The sequence below is a fragment of the Labrus bergylta genome, chromosome 4, assembly GCF_963930695.1.
Source record: "Labrus bergylta chromosome 4, fLabBer1.1, whole genome shotgun sequence".
Taxonomy (NCBI): domain Eukaryota; kingdom Metazoa; phylum Chordata; class Actinopteri; order Labriformes; family Labridae; genus Labrus; species Labrus bergylta.
The window spans coordinates 22,179,342-22,198,695 of record NC_089198.1 but is presented as its reverse complement, the minus strand read 5'-3'; the positions used below and the strand labels follow the sequence as shown (position 1 = coordinate 22,198,695).

The 19,354-nt window shown below is 42.4% G+C and overlaps 1 protein-coding gene across 6 annotated transcripts in view; it reads left to right on the top strand.

Moving 5' to 3' along the window:
- Positions 1–19,354, top strand: part of LOC109985031 (zinc finger protein 521) — an 88,562-nt gene that overhangs the window by 34,681 nt on the left and 34,527 nt on the right. For 4 of the 6 annotated variants that reach the window (XM_020635264.3, XM_020635256.3, XM_065954090.1 and 1 more), the window contains 3 exons: positions 4,300–7,805; positions 7,942–8,026; positions 8,401–8,433. In XM_020635264.3, coding sequence (XP_020490920.1) covers positions 4,300–7,805; positions 7,942–8,026; positions 8,401–8,433 — 3,624 coding nt within the window. The remainder of the gene's footprint in view (positions 1–4,299; positions 7,806–7,941; positions 8,027–8,400; positions 8,434–19,354) is intronic. The other 2 variants (XM_065954091.1, XM_020635272.3) reach the window with 2 other exon arrangements.

Genomic DNA, 19,354 nt, shown 5'->3' with positions numbered 1-19,354 from the left:
AAAGTAAATTATTGATAAGTATGTTAATGTATTTATCCTCCTTTCAATATTAGGGTAACAAATTACTTTACAATACTAAAGTAAAAGGTCAGCTTAGTGAATTGTTATTATTTATTATCTTCCTGACAAAATATTTATTTTCTTAGGCTGCTCATGCGTATTGTAAAAAAAAAAAATCACATCACAATCACATTTGGTTTGATTTTCATTTGTAGACGTCTAAGTGGTGCTCATGTTTGTAAAAAGATTTTACATTGTGATGTCAAGACACAGATGATTCTGAGTGAGTGAGTAACAGAATGCCTTTGTTAAGATCTGTGCGTATGGACTTTTATAGCAATTTACCTAAAAGCTATTTCTGTTAATAAGGGGAACCTGCCAAATGTAAACATCAAAACATTCTAGCAATGAGCCAAATACATTTGTTGTGTTACTGTGGAGTTAGTTGAACTTTTACTACTTGTCTTATTCAAAATCCTTATTAAGGTTTTCTCAAATTCTATTATGAAGGAAATTCTCCCAAACAAACTCAGTTTGGTTGGTAGAATGGTGTGCAATAAAATAAAATTCACTAGATTTCAATAAATCTAATTTTGTTAGAATATTTTATTGATTGTGCCAATGATGAGCTCACCAGCCATTTATTATGGAATCATGCTCAGAATTAGTAAGCCAATAACCCTGCTAAGTTTCAGACTATGACCGAGGGGTATCTGTCTTAATAGAGTACAAATGTGATAATTATTTTTAAATGATGTGTATCTTTTGGCATTTAAGGAAACGAGACGATATTCACCACCTTATGGATTAAGGTCCAAAGGGAAAACATTGTCATCTGGTAAATTAATGAGCTCTCTAAAAAATATATGTTTATGTCTTGCTTATTCTTTAATACATTAATTGCATTAATCAGCACGCTCTTTGGGGGGTTTGAAGCTCCGGCGCTGTGTCGAAAAATGGAAAACTTACCTGTTCCCAGCATTAAGGATATTATTTGAACAGCAGTATTTACCCTGGGAAAGGGTTCTATAAATGAACATAGAGGAAGTGGTGCACAAAGAGTAGTTCAGACTTGCTAAAGGAAACTGAGAGCTGCGTGTGAAGGAGGAATTTGCAGTGGTTACTATTGCAGTTCAAGAAAAGAGAAACACACATTTATATGGAGCTCTTTTTCAGTTGTTTATTAACTTTATATATTGATTCTTTTGACTTGACAGGCAAGATTTTGTGTTTTTTATAAGTTTTCATCTGCTGTAGCTTAGAGCTGAATTTATATCTCAGTAATAAATATGGCTGTGGAACATTTTATGCCAGTACCTACAGAAATACTCCAAATGAGGTTGTTTTGTTCCATATAGGAGACATTTAAAAAGAAAAAATAGGGAGGGGGTAGGGACAGAACTCCCAGAGAGGGACAGGCCTTAAGATGGAGGTCTTCCTCCCAGGACGTGACAGGCTGTTGGCTGGAGGATGCTCAGGAAGGCCTTGGCAGACCAACAAAGACAGCCCTTCAGCTGCAGGGTGTAGTTTTTCAGGCCCCAGCATCCCCTTTGGCAGCAGCACAGAGAATGCTGGCGTGCACAGGCCCCCGGCCCGAGAGACTGGGAAGTAAGGCCCGTTCTTTTATTTACTCAGGCTGCTGCTGAGGCCTGGGCATTTCTTGTCTGGGTGAAGAAGGAAAAAAACAAGTCTCTCTCTCTCTTTCCTCTTGAGGTCTCCTGAGGAAGATTGCTCTTTCATCTATAGTTGTTCACACACTTGTTTCGGCCATTGCGCTTCTGTATCTTTGTATTCCATGTGTACATTTATGCTTTCACATATACAGTATGTTTGTTACTGTGAGTTAGTGCACAGTGTGTGTACTCATTCTCTTTAGTGTGTATTTCTGTGTGCTTGTGAGTAAGTTTTACTATGTTGGACAGTTGTATCCGGACTTTACAGTTTTCACCTCTGAATGCCCTGAAAGATCTTTCTCATTTAACAAAAAAAATGATCAGTACTTTTGGACTACACAGTAAGACGACAGTTTTTTTTTTTGTTTTTTTTTTTTAACAATTCAATTCAAAACCTTTATTTTAACTCGAAAGACACTGATGTTTCACTCATTAGTGATGTCGAGCTCACAGCAAAGAAGAGGGGACACAGAATTTTGAGGTTTATAGCCTATTTATCTATCACATTTAAGTCAGACTAGTATAATATCAACAGAGGCAAATGACAAAAAAATGTATCGCATAATATAATATGTTTTATAACACAGTAGCTTCTCTCATGTATCATGAAAAGTACATTAACAGAGCTGTTTTCCATTCTCTATAATCAATCTGCTAGACCTAAAGCAATGTTTTCAACTCCCACTACTTGTCCCCCAAAGATACAGAGTTATACATGTGTGTTATTGGAGTAAAGGCACTAAATAAATAATATACATCAAATAAACAAATCAAAACCAGGTTGTCCTGGCAGCTCAGTATTGTCTCAAGGCGAAGGCATCCTCATTTAAGACTGTAGAATTTAATTTAGCCTTGTATACTTGTCCATTTATTTGTTTGTTTTATACTTTTGTCTCGAAGCCAATATGTTTGACTGTAAGGCATCGGCAGGGGTCATTCTTCTTGCACTGTCTTCTTCTCCTGTACCCTGGGAGGCAGTATGAGAGAGGGCAGATCCGCCCCCTCTGTGGAGGAGGGCATAGCACTGAGTCACCCAGCCTCCCTCAAACCAGAGAGAAATGGAGAAAAAACATTGAGACATGGATGAGAGATATAGCAAGTAAATCAACAAGGTTTGCTCCTTGAGTGAGATGTGTGTGCAGAGTGGGCGCCTTGCCAGGGGTGGGAGGTTTCCGGGAGGGCCACGGTGTGGAGGTGGGCTCTCAATGTGCAGCTTTCAGCAGTTTGGGGGGGCAAGGGAATGGCCTCCGACCCCATCTGTTTCCTGAAGATAGGCCTGATGGGGGTAAGTGCTCAGAGAGGGCATGATATCCTGACAAAGGGCAGATCTCCCAGCAAAAACAACAGAAAGTTGGGGGGAGAGAGAGACTTAGATTTGTCAGCTGAAAGGGAGTACAGAGGTTGGATCCTGGAAAGAGCTCATGCTTTTCCTAAGTCCCTCTCATAAATCTTTGCAGTTTCCTTTTGTTTTTCCCATTCCAAGTTTTGGCCTTTTGACACAGTTTTTTTCTCTAAAGGGGTTGGGATTACGTTGTTTTATTTAGGTAAGGAAGTTCACAGCACTTAGAATTCGGCAGCGGGAAGAAGTGGTCTGTCACCTTTTGAACTGGAGGAAAGCTGTGTTCTGTGTTTTCCATTCATATCACTGTACGGTGAACCATTGGAATGGAATGTCAGCAAAGAAGATTTGAAAAGGGACACTTTAAAGTTTTTGTAGAACAAATGGGATCTCCATTGTCTGTTGACTGGTGTTCCTTGATCATTCTCTGCACCTGCTTGTCCTTGAGTGAGATCGTTAGCTACTCAGTTGTTTTCCCCTATTTGTTTTCCTGTCTCCTCTTTTCCCTCCTTACCACCTCCCCAGCATCCGCATGTGGCACATTCGTACATCTAGTATCACTTGCCTCACAATTAATTACAGACCTTATAGAAAAATGTGATAATAATGCTTATTCTTTTATTTGATATCGACTGACTGCTGTCTGAAAGGCCTATGTTATATTAAAATCATCTGTTTTACTGTGCAGGATTCCTAAAGTCTTTGCAGAACTCTAGTCTAAATGTAAAATTTTATCTTATTCAGTCTTGAGAACTTCTTTCCTTTTTTGTTGTCGTTGCTTGTTTTAAGGTCATTTCAAGGGTTCTTGTTTTTCAAATATATGCTAGCAATTGTTCAGGAATAATAGAAATGTTCTAATTTACCTCATGCTGTGCTTACATCCTAAAGTACACAAATTGTCTCGTGTTGGCTTTAAATGTCAGGGAGATTGTGTTTTGAGTCACAGTGGGCTAAGCCATTACACGGCCACATACAAGGTTAATTGTATCAGAAGTATTCCCACTTATACTGTTCCCTAATTATACTTTAAATTGCATATTCAAATGTAACTTTCAAGATAACACCTAACAAGAGGCATTGTTTCTGCTGAAGAAAGAAATATCTAGGTTGCAAAGACTTTTGATTTGATACACTTGAACCTTATAATTACTATGACAAACAACACTACAGTGGCCCACCTTTTCTATTCAGAAAAGGGAGACAACTTTAGTTGCTAATATTGTATTTTAAAACAGCCCTCTAACTCCCTCGTTTCTCTCTTTTCCCTCTTTCTGTCTCCTTGTCCAGACAGTGCTGATCTTGAGGATGACCCATCATATTCATGGCCAGCATCATCTCCCTCCAGTAAGGATCAGACTTCTCCAGGACACTGTGAGGACTATGATTTTGGCGAGGATGAAGGAGGCCCTGGCCTGCCATATCCATGTCAGTTCTGTGACAAGTCCTTCAGCCGCTTAAGCTTTCTCAAGCGTCACGAACAGAGCCACGGTGACAAACTCCCATTCAGCTGTACCTTTTGCAGCCGACTGTTCAAGCACAAGCGAAGCCGAGATCGACACGTAAAGCTACACACCGGGGATAAAAAGTACCACTGTGGGGAATGTGACTCTGCCTTCTCCCGCAGCGATCACCTCAAAATCCACATGAAAACTCACGCCTCTAACAAACCCCACAAGTGCCCTGTGTGCCGCCGAGGCTTCCTTTCCTCTAGCTCTCTCCACGGCCACATGCAAGTTCATGAAAGGGGCAAAGATGGCAGCAGTTCAGGCCTTTCTAGAACTAATGAATGGAATCTGAAAGAAACCCGCAAGTGCAGCCGTTGTGAGGAGGGCTTTGATGTCCCAGAAGACCTCCAAAGGCACATTGCTGAGTGCCATCCTGAGTGCTCTCCATCAGAGGATGGAGGCCTGGGTGCCACCCTGCAGTGCATCTACTGCCATGAGCCCTTCAGTGATGAGGGCACCCTGTTAACCCACATTGACCAGGCCCACAGCCGAGACAGAAAGGGCCACAACTGTACTATCTGCTCTGAGCACTTTCTGTCTGTTGAGGATCTCTACGCTCACATGGACATTCACCAGCTACCAGAATCTAGTAACCACAGCAACAGCCCTTCCTTGCTGACTGTTGGCTACACCTCTGTATCTAGCACCACCCCTGACTCAAACCTCTCTGTTGACAGCTCCACAATGGTGGAATCTGCTCCACCTGTCCCCAAGGCAAGGGGAAGGAGAAAAAGGGCTGCTCAGAACACATCAGACATGGGAGGGCGTTCCTCCAAACAGCCTAAAGTCTCCTACAGTTGCATCTATTGCAACAAGCAAGTGTTCTCCAGCTTGGCTGTGCTTCAAATTCACTTGCGTACCATGCATCTGGACAAGCCAGAGCAGGCTCATACCTGCCAGTTTTGTTTGGAGGTTCTGCCTTCTTTACTAAATCTTAATGAACATCTCAAGCAGGTCCACAATGCAGAAGACCATGCTGCACTGTTGGCCAGCTTGCCGGATGCCCTCCTTCAGTGTAACTTCTGCCCCGAGGTTTTAAGCGACCTCAATGCCCTCCAAGAACACATCCGCTGCTCCCATGGCTTTCCCAGTCCTGTGGCTAAAGAGAGCAATGCCTTCTTCTGTCCCCAGTGCTTCATGGGGTTCTTGACAGAGACAACCTTAGAGGAGCATGTTCGTCAGACCCACTGTGATGGGGGAAGCCTGCGTTTTGACTCCCCTATGGCTGTAACTCCGAAGGAGTCTATAGTAGAGGTGTACTCCTGTTCTTACTGCACCAATTCCCCTATATTTAACAGTGTTCTGAAGCTCAACAAGCACATCAAGGAAAATCACAAAAACATCCCATTGGCATTGAACTATATCAACAATGGAAAGAAATCTCTGCGCACCCTCAGCCCCTCTTCTCCAATATCTATTGATCAAACTGCTATGCTGAAACAAGGCAGCTCAGCCACACGCAATTGCAATGAGTTCATATGTAACCAGTGTGGAGCCAAGTATACCAGTTTAGACCTTTTCCAGACTCACCTAAAAACTCATCTGGATGGCCTGCAACCTCAACTCACATGCCCACAATGCAACAAAGAGTTCCCAAACCAGGAGTCCCTGCTGAAGCATGTGACCATTCACTTCACTATAACCTCCACTTATTACATCTGCGAAAGCTGTGACAAGCAGTTCACTTCAGTGGATGATCTGCAGAAACATCTGCTGGACATGCATACCTTCGTGTTCTTTCGCTGCACTTTGTGTCAAGAGGTCTTTGACTCAAAGGTATCTACCCAGCTTCACCTGGCTGTAAAGCACAGCAATGAAAAGAAGGTGTATCGCTGCACCTCATGCAACTGGGACTTCAGACATGAGACTGACTTACAGCTCCATGTTAAGCACAGCCACCTGGAAAACCAGGGCCGTGCTCATCGATGCATATTCTGTGGGGAGTCCTTTGGCACAGAGGTGGAGCTGCAGTGCCACATCACCACTCACAGCAAGAAGTATAACTGTCGCTTCTGCAGTAAGGCCTTCCACGCCATTGTACTTTTAGAGAAGCATTTGAGAGAGAAACACTGTGTGTTTGATGGAAAGACACAGAACTGTGGTGCTAATGGCTCAACCATCAGTGATGGCCAGCCTAAAGAGGATGTTGAGCTTCAAAGTCTCCTAACTAACAGCCATGGTCCAGTGGCAGCAGGAGGATCTGTGGTGGAGTCCCACAACAGCCATGATGGAAGTGAGGAAGAGATTGACACTGCAGACCCTATGTATAGTTGCGACATCTGTGGAGCGTCTTATACCATGGATTCACTCCTTACTAACCATCAGTTGAGGGACCACAATATCCGTCCTGGTGAGAGCGCCATGGTAAAGAGGAAAGCTGAAATGATCAAAGGGAATCACAAGTGCAATGTTTGCTCCCGCACCTTCTTTTCTGAGGCTGGGTTGAGGGAACATATGCAGACCCACCTTGGGCCTGTCAAACACTACATGTGTCCAATCTGTGGGGAGCGCTTCCCTTCCCTGCTCACTCTGACTGAACACAAGGTCACGCATAGTAAGAGTCTGGACACAGGCAGCTGCCGCATCTGTAAGATGCCACTGCAGTGTGAAGAGGACTTCCTTGAGCACTGCCAAATGCACCCTGACCTGAGGAACTCCCTCACAGGTTTCCGCTGTGTGGTATGCATGCAGACAGTCACCTCAACATTGGAACTCAAGATCCATGGTACCTTCCACATGCAAAAGACAGGCACTATGTCCTCCAACCAACCCATTGGTCGCAGCAATGTTATTTCTCATAACCAGCAGCAACACCATATCCAAAAACCTTTCAAGTGCGCCTCTTGCCTGAAAGATTTCAGGTCTAAGCAAGACCTGGTGAAGCTGGATATCAACGGACTGCCTTATGGACTCTGTGCATCCTGTGTGACAGCAGCTGGCTCCAAGAGCTCAAGTCCAACAGTAAATGGAGGAAGGCAACAGCAGCAGCATGGGGGAGCCACCACTCCGGCAACAACTACAGCCGCATGGATTCAGGGGGAGAGTCTCAGTCCTGGAGATGGAAAAGGCAAAACTGTCTCCTCATCCTCTTCATCCTCTTCTACATCTTCATTATCAGCTGCCAAGACACGGTGCTCAAGCTGTAATGTGAAGTTTGAGTCTGAAGCAGAGTTGCAAAACCATATCCAGACAGTACACCGGGAACAGGCTGGGGACAGCAACAGTGGGCACCTCAAGACCCCTCAGGTTTCTCCCATGCCCAGAGCCAGTCCTTCACAAACTGAAGAGGTATTGTTGAGTGTTGTATTGAGAATGTTCTGCATTCCTTTTTTTAAGTGACTTAAAGAGATTTCAAGTTTGTAAAATTATTTTTTATTTAGAATTGACCATAGTTATTATCCCTTGGTCTTGGTCTAACTTACAGAAGAAGACATACCAGTGCATCAAATGTCAGATGGTGTTCTACAGTGAATGGGACATCCAGGTTCACGTGGCCAACCACATGCTGGGTAGGACATAACTCTTTTTGTTACACTCATTATGGTCTCTGCTGCACTCCTAAAACAATGTCATTAAAACAGTGCATGTCTACTATTATTTTAAATATTTATTTCTACATTTCCCAAAGTATTAGTAGAATGTAGCATACATTTGATTTAGGTGTGTGATTAATATGTTGGAGGGAATGACTTTCCAAGACCGTCATCAATATGAAATACAACTCATTAGGCAAATTGAACAGGATTTTCATCAAAAAAGTATTTAATGGTTCTCAATAAAAAAAAAAAAAATCATACCTAGTTTTTTAATACTTTCAAGATGAATCATATACTCAGGACGAATGTGATATATGTAATGAAATATTTGACCCTGTCTCATTCAGGCTCACAAGTGTCTGGATCACATCACCAAATAGGTGGAATTATTTTAATATTTTGACCATCTACTGCATCCCCAGTGTTGTGCGTTTATAATCCCATCATTTCCCCATGCATGTGAATGATATATAAAGTGTGCATGCTTGTGGAGCAGAATCTCTCCACTTCAAACCACTGTGAATGATGGTAGTTTGAAGTAGTGGGAACATACAGACTATTGAATTATCTAAATACCAAAACACAATTCATTTCATTTTAAATTTGAACATTTTAAATATTCAAAGATATTAAAAATCTCCACATTTTACAATATTTATTTTTGTATATTGTGCTTTTTCACTGAAGAAGTCTGTTCAGATAACTGAGATCTTAATATTTAATATTCGATACAATACTTTCATGGTCTCTGCATTTAAGGACGTCAAATCAACTGAAAAAAATATTGGTTTTATTTGGTTTTATTACATTTTGTATCACAAAATGATTTCAAATTTGTCATCTTCTGTCACAAGAGTCCTAAACAGTGAGTGCTGTTTTGAAACTAACCTCTGCGAATGTCTTTACTTTTGTTTGTCATTTGTATGCAGTCAGAATAATTTGTTGAAAACAGACAATTGGAAAACAGGGGGTTTTTTTGCCTGCAGTAAGTAGGCGTCTGAATTCCGGTCTCATGTTCCTTTATTCATTCATTTATTCAGCTCGTTTGGCGGCTCTTTCATTACACTGCATTATCTGTTGTCTTCAGTGGGAGAGAGACTCATTGATCTGGAACCAAACCGCCTCTCTGTTTGGGACACGCTTCTAGGCGCAGGTGAATTTAAACACGGTGGGCAATTCTATCAGGACCGGTAGGCAATTCTATCAGGGACCCACTGTTTGTGCATAAACAATCAGAAGCATGTGATTTGTGATTTTGATGCTTCGGTGTATTTGCAAAGGAGAGAGACGAGCTGAGAGTGTGTAGGTGTGTATTTTGTATTCATCTTTGCGATCTGCTCACCTACTATTCTACTGGGGGTGCCTAATACAGTACCATGCCAGCATTAGTCCTTTCTCTCGCAAAGGCAGGCACGGAACACACTGGGAGGGTAGAAAACAAACCCCCCTACTGGTTATTTTATGTCTGTCAGCCACACAAGCACACAGTTTCCCCATAATAGTGGAATTCAGACAGCTTAAGATAACAGGAGGATAGGTGATTGGGTTATTGTCTGATGTCTTACTTCTCTGATATGCTGTTGCTTTGTATTCAACATGATCAGGGGTTTCATCAGACTCCTCAAAAGGGTTTCTGTTAGATGCATTTGTTTTTTGATCTCTAAAATATGGACAAAACACAACTCATCATAATGGAAATTTGGTAGAAAGATAAAGTTATCCAGAAGTGACTGCATTGTGTAGAACAAAGAAACCAAAGGAAAACTGAATCAAATAACTGAATCAACTACTGAAAAGCTCTATATGCATCAGATTATTTGTGCTACACGGTAATGGTGATCTTGTGGTTTAATATAGCTTGTCTCTTTGAAGATCGAATTTGTTTTAATTCAACCCAGCCTGTTATCACTGGAAAGTCATTTTGGGCCAAAAACACAGAAAAAAAACCCTCATTTGGAAAAGCTCTAAATACATTCTCTACTGAAAAAGGGACACTTTCTCCTTTTAATGGCCATCTGCACAGGAGAGGGGAAACAGGGGGCTGGGGTCATCTCCGCTCAGCTGTCAGCGTTATTAGCGTAGGTAATGGAGCAGACGCTGGATTCATAGGGGTGTTGTTTTCATCCATGCCCCGCTCCATGGTGTCAGTTCACACTGATAACTCTATATATAGTGATGTGCCGTGACATAACCATAGTGCTAAGTGTATGGAACAAAAAAACCTGAGCCTGTCTCACCCAGACAAGTCCATATTAGCTGTCTTTGTAATACAATAGTCTCCCTTAACCAAGTGAACTCAGCCTCCACCCATCGGTGCTCGTGGCTGTCTCCTCTGTACAACTGCCAGCACATTTTGATGCATAGATATTACATTCAGATGTAGACGGGGTTCTAGGGTAAAGTAAAGCTCCGGTGCACATCTACTCAACATTTACTATGATAATAGAGGTAAATGAAAGGGAAAGAGATGGCCATGGGTGGAGAAGGGTGTGTTTCAGACCAGCCCCAGCCAAGCCTATGAACAGCCCCACGTGTTTTAAGATGGCGGCTGCAGCCTGCTAGGGCCCAGATGGATCAGTACACATTTGCTGTACAGCTGGTCGCTCTGTTTGGGGACCTGGTGTGATACTCCTATGGAGAAAAAAATGATATCGCCACCATCCAAGGAGCAATTTAATAGCAGGCCAGAAGACAGCTGGCCACTCTTTAGTTTAGAGTTTTTTTGGCATGGCTCACTTACAGAATCGAGGGTGTCCGATTTTTCTCCAGAGACACACAGATTTATACAGCTTTCAGCTGCCGCCGTCACTATCAAACCTCTTATTTGTATTTTTCTTTGAGATTAGAAAACAAATCTGTCCTTCAGTTTGGTTTGCCATCTTGAGCAGTAGTAATTGCATTGGAAAATATTTTTAAAACCACAGTGCTTTAATAAAGTCGTCCGTCTTTTTAAGAGGACCGTTGAAGGTCTTTCATTGACACAAAGCCTGTTTGGTTTTATCAGCATGACATCATGCCGCCCCATTGCTTCACTTTGACCCCACTGTAAACTATGACATTTGGAGCCTCATGGGGGGCACGTTTGGCCCATTTATCGCTCTGTTTCAAATGTCCCTATGAGGATTTTCAGAGCCCTGACATGTTTTGAAGCGTGGGCTCTGTCTTAAAGGATTTTAAAGGTGAAAGGGTTTTTTTGCTTCTCTGTTATATCTGCTTTCAATCCAATTTTCTTCTCACTTCTGTCCGTTCCAAACAACTACTGCCAAGGTGGCAGTGCTCAGAAGGACAATTGTAAACAAACAAACCAAACCACATACCAGAAAAGTGTTTTTTGGGGTCACCTCTACAGACTTTTTGGGTTGGTGACAGCACTGAGCTTGAAGCCAAGTCAGGGAGGAGCCTCCTCTCACAGAGAGGAGCCGGTGGCCTGGTCGGCCCAGGTGGAGGGGGGCACTAGAGGGGTGGAAAGGTTTGGGGGCGGAGAGGGAAAGGCACATTTGCTGTACAGCTGGCCGCTCTGTGTGAAGCAGGCACTGTGGGCCGTTACAGAGCTGGAGAGGAGAGCAAGTGAGAGGCCTTTAGCTCTCCTCTAGTTTCTCCTCCCCCTCTCTGTTCTCTCATTCTCCTTTCCCCCCTCTCTGTTCGCTGTCTCTCCATTTTCCTCTGTATCTCTCTGTAGCTTTCACATTTTCATATAAACCATGTTCCAACCTGGCAAAAAATACAGCATTGGCTGTTAGTGAGGGAACGGGCAGGAAGCACAATGTAAAAGTATTTGAAGCTGAAATCTGTGTTTGTTTCATCACTAAGAGCCCTGGACACATTTTTTCTGGTCTTGGGATGCTAGAGCAACAAGGCCAGTGTGTACAGATTACATGGTTTCCATTACTGTCTCTGTCTTGGTGGCAGCTCATTTATTGCGACAATTAGTACTGTTTTCATAAACAGAATATGGTACTTCCATTCTTTGTTACTTTTCCTATAATCATCTTTGATTATGTGTGTCTGATGGTGTTCCCTCCATTTCATAGAGCACATACACATGTAATCTGCTAACAAACACGGCCAAACACTCCTCATTTGACTCCTAGGGGGCTAGATCAGAGTCAGAACTCGATAGACAACACGGCACAGGAACAGGATCAATCTTATGAAATAAATAAGAGAACAGGATTGGACCAGCCAGTGGAAACAAAGGAAACCATGCATGCCTTATACCGAGTGTGATATCTGCCTGCTTTTATTAATTGGTGATTAATAACGCCTTTCTGTTCGTTAGCGCAGTCACCTCCCGTGCAGCCAAGTGTGTTGCTGCTAATATGCAATTATGCGCACCTTACTGCTCGTTACATTATACCTCTCCCTGACTAATGTGGCGTCCATGAGGAGAATAGAAATCAGAGTGAGCTGCAAGAAAGAAAAAGAAAATTATAAATAAGCTTCTCACCTTCACTGTGTTACCTACCTGTCTGTGTTGAAACCGGAAAAAAAGAACTTTCTTACAAATTCCTCAATGTAACCAGGAGACAGCATTAAAAGTTTTACAGCATTGCAGAGACGGTTTTGCTCTTCCCGGTGTTTTTGTTGTAAAGCAGAGGTAATTGACATCACCATGGGGATGCTCTGTTGCTAGGCCAGACAAGCTAAGTCTGATGTGGTCCTTATCTATTGATTTTCCTGACATTTCCCCACACTTCACAGACTAGGCCAACATGTGAGAAAATATCTGATGCTCTCAGTTCATACAGCCTGTTTGTACAAACTCGGTGCGAACACTTGCTGCCCCTTACTGCATCGCAATTGGTAGGTTGGTGTCACCATGGCGATTTGGGGCAAACTCCTCTCATAGATTGGTCAAACTGTTTTCATATGTTAAGTCAATCATTCTAATGTATGGAATTCCAATTAAATTCAGATTTTTTGTAAGTGTAACATTTTTATACTTCAATTTGAAATCATCATCCAAGTAGTATTGAATGGTTTAATTTTAAACTCCTTCTATGTATATCCACTTTGGTGACCTGAATAAAGGTAGGCTCTTCCTGTGCCTCTGCCGATGTTTTATTGATATACAGGAGGGATGTCTCCTTTAGAGTGTTAATGCCAACCCTTGTTCTGAAGCAAAGCCCATAAATACTGGATGATCAGAATTAACCTCTGCATTACTTCACCTCCCCACGGTCTCTGAGATGTCACAAAGGCCGTAGGTGCATGCGCCCCCCTGGTCTGATGGGGTTGCTTAGTAGTCTGACTGGAGGGGGGCTCATGGGCGAAGTGCAAACAGACAGTCCTGCCGTTGTAAAGGTCAGAGCTGCAACCTACACCTCTCAAATCCCAGCTCGGCCCTGATGGCACCCGGGTTCCAAGCGTGCCTAGAGATGCTTGTGGTAAGGGAGAATTACAGTGGGAGCAAAGTAGTGCGCTGCATTGCTTTTAGAGGTTGTCAGCACCAATAGAAGTGTGACAGATTTGATCTAACTTTGTGTAGAGGCTGTTACTTGGTGTGTTTTAGGAATGACATGCAATGCTGGAACACAAGTAGCTTTCATATACCACTGAATAGAAAAAGAGTTCCAACGTTTTTCTGATGATTTACATTAAGTATGCTGAATAGGTTTTAAGCGGTTTGTTTGAGAATACAAACTAATTGTAAAGATCGTCCTAAAAAAGTTAAAACTCTCTTTATGGAGCACAGTTGTGGTTTTCCAAAGTACCAAGTAACGAATGACTATCCTCATCGAAGTTTGGCGGTGTGAATGGCAGACGAGGGAGGAGAGGGGAGGGGATAGGGTTCTGAAAGGCCCCCCAGCGTCAAAGCCTTAATAATCATGTGAGCAGCGCTGGACTTCATTACCCTCCTGTTCGACAGGCCGAGTGCCAGCCTGGATTGCTGGCTGGCTGTGGCAAGGTCAACGGCGGAGGAAAAACCAGTTACTGTGTTACTCTGGAGCGGAATGGAGAGGGGCGGCCATCTGTCAGCTTAGGCCTGCCATACCCGCAGAGCAAATGGACACGGGCGGCCAGAGGAGAGGCCACAGACACCCATAGAGTTAAACCCAGTGAGCATAACACTGAGGCATGGACACAGATCCAGCCAAAGAGATGGGCCTTGGTACCACTAAAACACATATATACACACATTGCGGGGTAGATAAGGCTATCTCCAAGAAATTTGGCAGCAGCTTGTGTGTGTTTATGCATGTTTGTTTTTAGTGTCAGCGCACTATTGGGCCCCTACTGTTTTAAGTCCAGATGGCAAACCATTTGATAAAAAGTTGATAAAACTTTTGCTTGGCTTGCCAGGGGTAAATGTTTTAATCATAGTGTTTCTTTATGAAGACAAAAGCCTTGTAAATCGAGGTGCAGAAAATGTTTTTATTGCCTCTTGGACCACATTTTATATTTCAGCAGGGACGCGGGGTTAGCGACCTGGTAGAAGCAACATGTTTTCTTAATAACAACACAAACATCACCACCATCATATATATATATATATATATATATATATATATATATATATATATATATATATATACTTGACTTTGATGTCAGGCTCTACCATGTCTGACTCTAGTTTTACTGTTTCACCTTGCTGGGTGTTTTTGTCAGCGTCTGAGTTGCTCCGACCCTCTCTGCGAGGACCTTTACGATGCCCTCTGGCCAAAGTGGAAGAACCCTGTGGAATGTTCCAAAGCTCTCTAATAGGTTTCAGGTGCTGCGGGCCACCGGCCAGCCCCCCACCATCACCTCACTCTGTGTGTCTTGTGTGATATGACTCCCTGCTCAACAGTCAAAGTGCCGCCATTTCTCCTCTAAAAGAGAAAGGGCAGAGCTCAGAGCTAAGAAATGGATCCCTGTTATTGTTTATTCTAATATCTTTACTTTTCTTTAAATAAATCAGGTATTAGTTTCTCTGTGCTTTGTTAACTTTGAGCCTGAATTTTTAGTCAAAGACAAGTGTGGTAAATCTCTTACAAACATGTTTGAAGTTCAGGCAGCTATGGTAATTTGTATCCCTATCGTTCCACAACTCAGAACAGCTTAAGTTCCTCCTCGTCTTCCTCCTTCCTCCTGCACCCACTGCACCAACACCCCCCCCCCCCCCCCCCCGGTTTGAGCATCAACATGCTCCGGAAAACAGGGAGATGGTCCTAGGCGATCCCCCCCCCCCAACTCCCTCCACATTAATGGAAACCACACAGGAACTCCCTGGATGAAAGCTTTATAAGTTATTAAGCGTTAATGTTGATATCAGTGCTTATATGTTTACTGGAGTGCACAGGGCTGCTGATGTGGAATTGTCAGAGAGGTGCAGATTTAGTATGGAATTAGTGTACACCCAGGATTTAATTAAGGGGATCTATTTCCATCTTGTTAGAAAGAGATAATGTGAGTACTGCATGCATCATAGGTTACCATATTAAATGCTGCTTCCTGTAACAGCATTATATCCACTCTAGTAGTGTTTGTAGATTATAGAAAGGAAACAACATTATTTATGTGCGTGTAAGACTTGTTACTTTAATCACATAACCACAATGCATTATCAGACATTTTCTGTTTTCACAAAATACTTCGTCGTATTTGCGTCTTTTCCCAGTGATAAAACACACGTGACATTCATTAGAGGTAAAATGCTCACACTTGAACTTTTCTCACATGTCTCGTTCCATTTCCAGCGTGACATTGGAGTATGAACACTGAAGCGACATGGCCTCTTTGTCTCTCCATTTGTCCCGGCGACCGCCTAGAGACGCAAACCTTAAGCCACTCACTCTCTGATTAATCTTTAACATTTATAATTACTAATTAAGTTAATAAGAGACTTTTAATGTAGTCCTCCTTCAATGGGGAGCAGAGAGGACAACAGATCATTAGCTTCAATAATGAACGCGGATGAGACAGATAATGGCCTATGATAGGTGAACACTGACAGTTATATTAAATGAGGCAAGTATATGGGAAACGCACCAACGTACTGATTCAAAGGCATGGGTAGACACGCTGTTAAAGTACTGCATTAACCCAGGAAGGGCTAGAAGAAAGGTACTCTTAAAGAATTTGTACAACTTAAATCATTTATTTATAAAGTAGTCGAGGCTGTAGAAGCTGGCAGTATGTATCTATACATATGATTTGCTACTGCAGTGGAAGTTGTGTCAACTCCAGTTCAAGCACAGATTTTATTTATTCATTCAAACTGGTTTCATTGAGTTTTTGGTCTCCCTAATGACTTCGGAGTATCTCATTATCACATTATTACATTAGTGTCTGCATTATCCTGGTGGCTGTAAGATGCTGCCCATTAAAAGAGTCATTTCATCTCAGCTTTTTTTTTTTTTTTTTTTTTTTTTTTTTTTACCTTAACGACGATTCTACTCTGGCACATTCGGCGAGCCTTCCCACTTTGGGGAGGGTGCTTATGCCATAATGATTATTATCATTAAGAAGATATTAATGTGCTTAGTGTTTGCGACCCAGCTGCTCATCATGGCCTGAGCTCCCTGCCGGGGAGGGGAAGAGAGTTGCTGCCAAAACGGACAGTGCACGTAGGCCACCGCCCACCTGTCCAGAGGTTTTCAGGGTCAGTGGAGGTCACACCTACCTGCCTCCTCACCCTCTGCTGGACAGGGGGAGTGATGGCTCAGGACATAAAAATTGGAGGAGATGAATTGTGTTATGTGGAATGAAGTTAACAAGCAGTACGGACTGAATTTAGTTATTCTAAAACTATACTTGGATTGTAAGCACGTTACTCAGATACAAAATAAGCATTCAATTTAGTATAGTTGAATTAACATACGGTAGTTTTTTGCCTGAAGAGAATCATGACACATATTTTTTCTATTATTTGTTAGTCTTTCAGTCCAAGATATTTATTTAAATCAATTCAGACTTTTTGTAGAAAATCATGAAGACTTTAAAAGCTTAATTTATTGTTTAAGAAAGGTGTCCGGGTGTTTTATTCAACCTGGTTTGAAGCCTGGTTTGGGTGCATATACACACATATAGACAGTGTTGAGCTGTACACAGCCTGGCTCAGCACCCTCTCAGTTTCAAATTGCTGCTTCATTAGGGCTTGGAAAAGAAACCCATGGTTACATTTAATCAAACCAATCGGTATGGCAGACCCACATAATCAATCACAATCCTCATCCAATATGTTACATTCTGTAACTACCAAGCTGGCTTGGAGAAAAGTCAATTATGGCTGCTCTCTCTGCTCCTCTGCCTGGGTTGCTGTGATATTATACAGTTTCTGCAGTTGTTTTCATTATGCAAACATGGACTGTGCATCTCGCATTCAGCCTTTCCTATTCATACAGCCATTTTCTATTTCCTCCTCTTTATGCTGCTACATCTTGTATGATAGATGGACAGACTGTTTGTTGCAGAGTATATGTGTCGTTTCTGGAATAATCAAATAAGCTATTAATGATTTTAGCTCTTAAACTTAAGCTGATGCTACACTGTGGGCTGCAGTCAGTGATCATTTTCATATGTTTCGTGTCTGTATGGATCCCTTCTCACTCTCTCTTAGTATGAAATCATTCGGGGGGATTTTCCATATTTTTACTCTCACCCTCGTATCCTTGAATGCAAGCACGCACACTCACACACAAACACTGTAAACATACTTGCATACTGGACACACACTCATCACTCATCCATCAATTGTTTTCCTTCCTCGTTCCTCTACTTGTGTGTTCTTTCTCCCTAGCTTTTCACTTCAATGCTCATCCTTGTGCACAATCAACGTGCTTCATGTAATACACACAAGAAAGGAAACGCACAAAAGCACACACACACAAGGTAGCTAGGTTGGTGGGGGCCACGGCTGCAGCTCTTCTGCGCAGTCCCAGAGTGGCTCCCGGGGCTCGGCTGCCAGTTGTTTGCCAGCGTCTCCGGGTGGAATTCATTCAAATTAAAGCGGTGGAATGAGGCCCGAGTCCCAGAATGCCTCGTCCCTCTCCTTCATCAGCATTCCGCCGATGAGAGTAATTAAAGCAGAAATTAATTCTGCTGTAAGCAGAGGAGCCACAGAATAACTGATATTAGAGGCTGGATGATGAATGCTTGGCATCAAGGGAGGTCTCAGGGGAGGAAGGGGAAATTCACAGATCTCTTTTTCTTTCTTTCTTTCTTTATTCCTTTCTTTCTCTATCGTTCTCTTTCCCCTCTCTTTTGCTCTATTTGTCCGTTCCTGTGTTTTTATTTCTTTGTTTTAAGTTGTCTACATTTTCCCTGTGTCTGCTCAACTCTTGCACCCTTCTCATCTCTATATTTCTCTCATCCTGTGTAGAAACATTTGTCCTTCCGCATCAGCTGAAGATTGCCACAGACAGCCAAAGCCATTGGTTTTAAGCATGACTGAAAACATCTCCACTAAGCCCCGTTTGCTCAGTAACAGTATTTCACATTCTGTCAGCGCCAGTGCTCTCATTTTCAGTCAACAGGCATATTAGAGTGTACTGATGCTGCAAATGCTAGCGTTTTGTTGTTTGTCAACAGAAGCCAAAATGGAGAATGCTTCCAGGTGAATTTTGTGATACCAGGGGCAGACTATGAGATGTTTTAGAAGAATTATAAATCAATGTTATTGTTATTCAGAACGTGAAAAGCCATAGAAATGCATAATTTTTCAATTAGACTGTGCATATAGAGTGGGCTTGGAGCTGAACACTACACTATGTTTTATTTCCAAGACAAACTTTATTTTTTCTCAGTTTAAGACCGAAGCTCTCCAGCTGATGTGATAGTCTAACCAGGATGATTCAATGATCCCCCATGTCCCCCGACGCTTTATTTTTGGATCAGCACATCTTTAGCAAGAGCAGTCACAAGACTAAAAGACAAACAACTGAACTCATGAAACACTGAGGGTGGATGAGGCTGTCAGAGAGCCTGTTTTCCTCTCTTAGAATCAAGTGGAATTGAACAAAGGTTAGCTCTATGGGGCTTTATGGTAATGTGATATACGATGCTGCCATGGAATTTGCCAATGCATGTCTTAGCACTGTCTTACTCCAAGGAGGGAGTGAATGGTAATTACGCTGACCTCTGCCCCTCCCTCTCTTATTCTGCCCTCAGGGTAAAAAGCCTGAGGAACTAATAAACAATAGATAGATTTGTCTTGTTTGTATTTCAGATGCCGTACCCTTAATGACACACGAGACTGGTCTCTTTTTTGAAAAAATAATGCATATCAAGATGTGCTGGTTGTTGTATTACATTTTTAATTGGTTTGTGCAAGAATGTCTCAATCAGATGTAAATGATTTGGGGCTCAATCTGAGAGTTT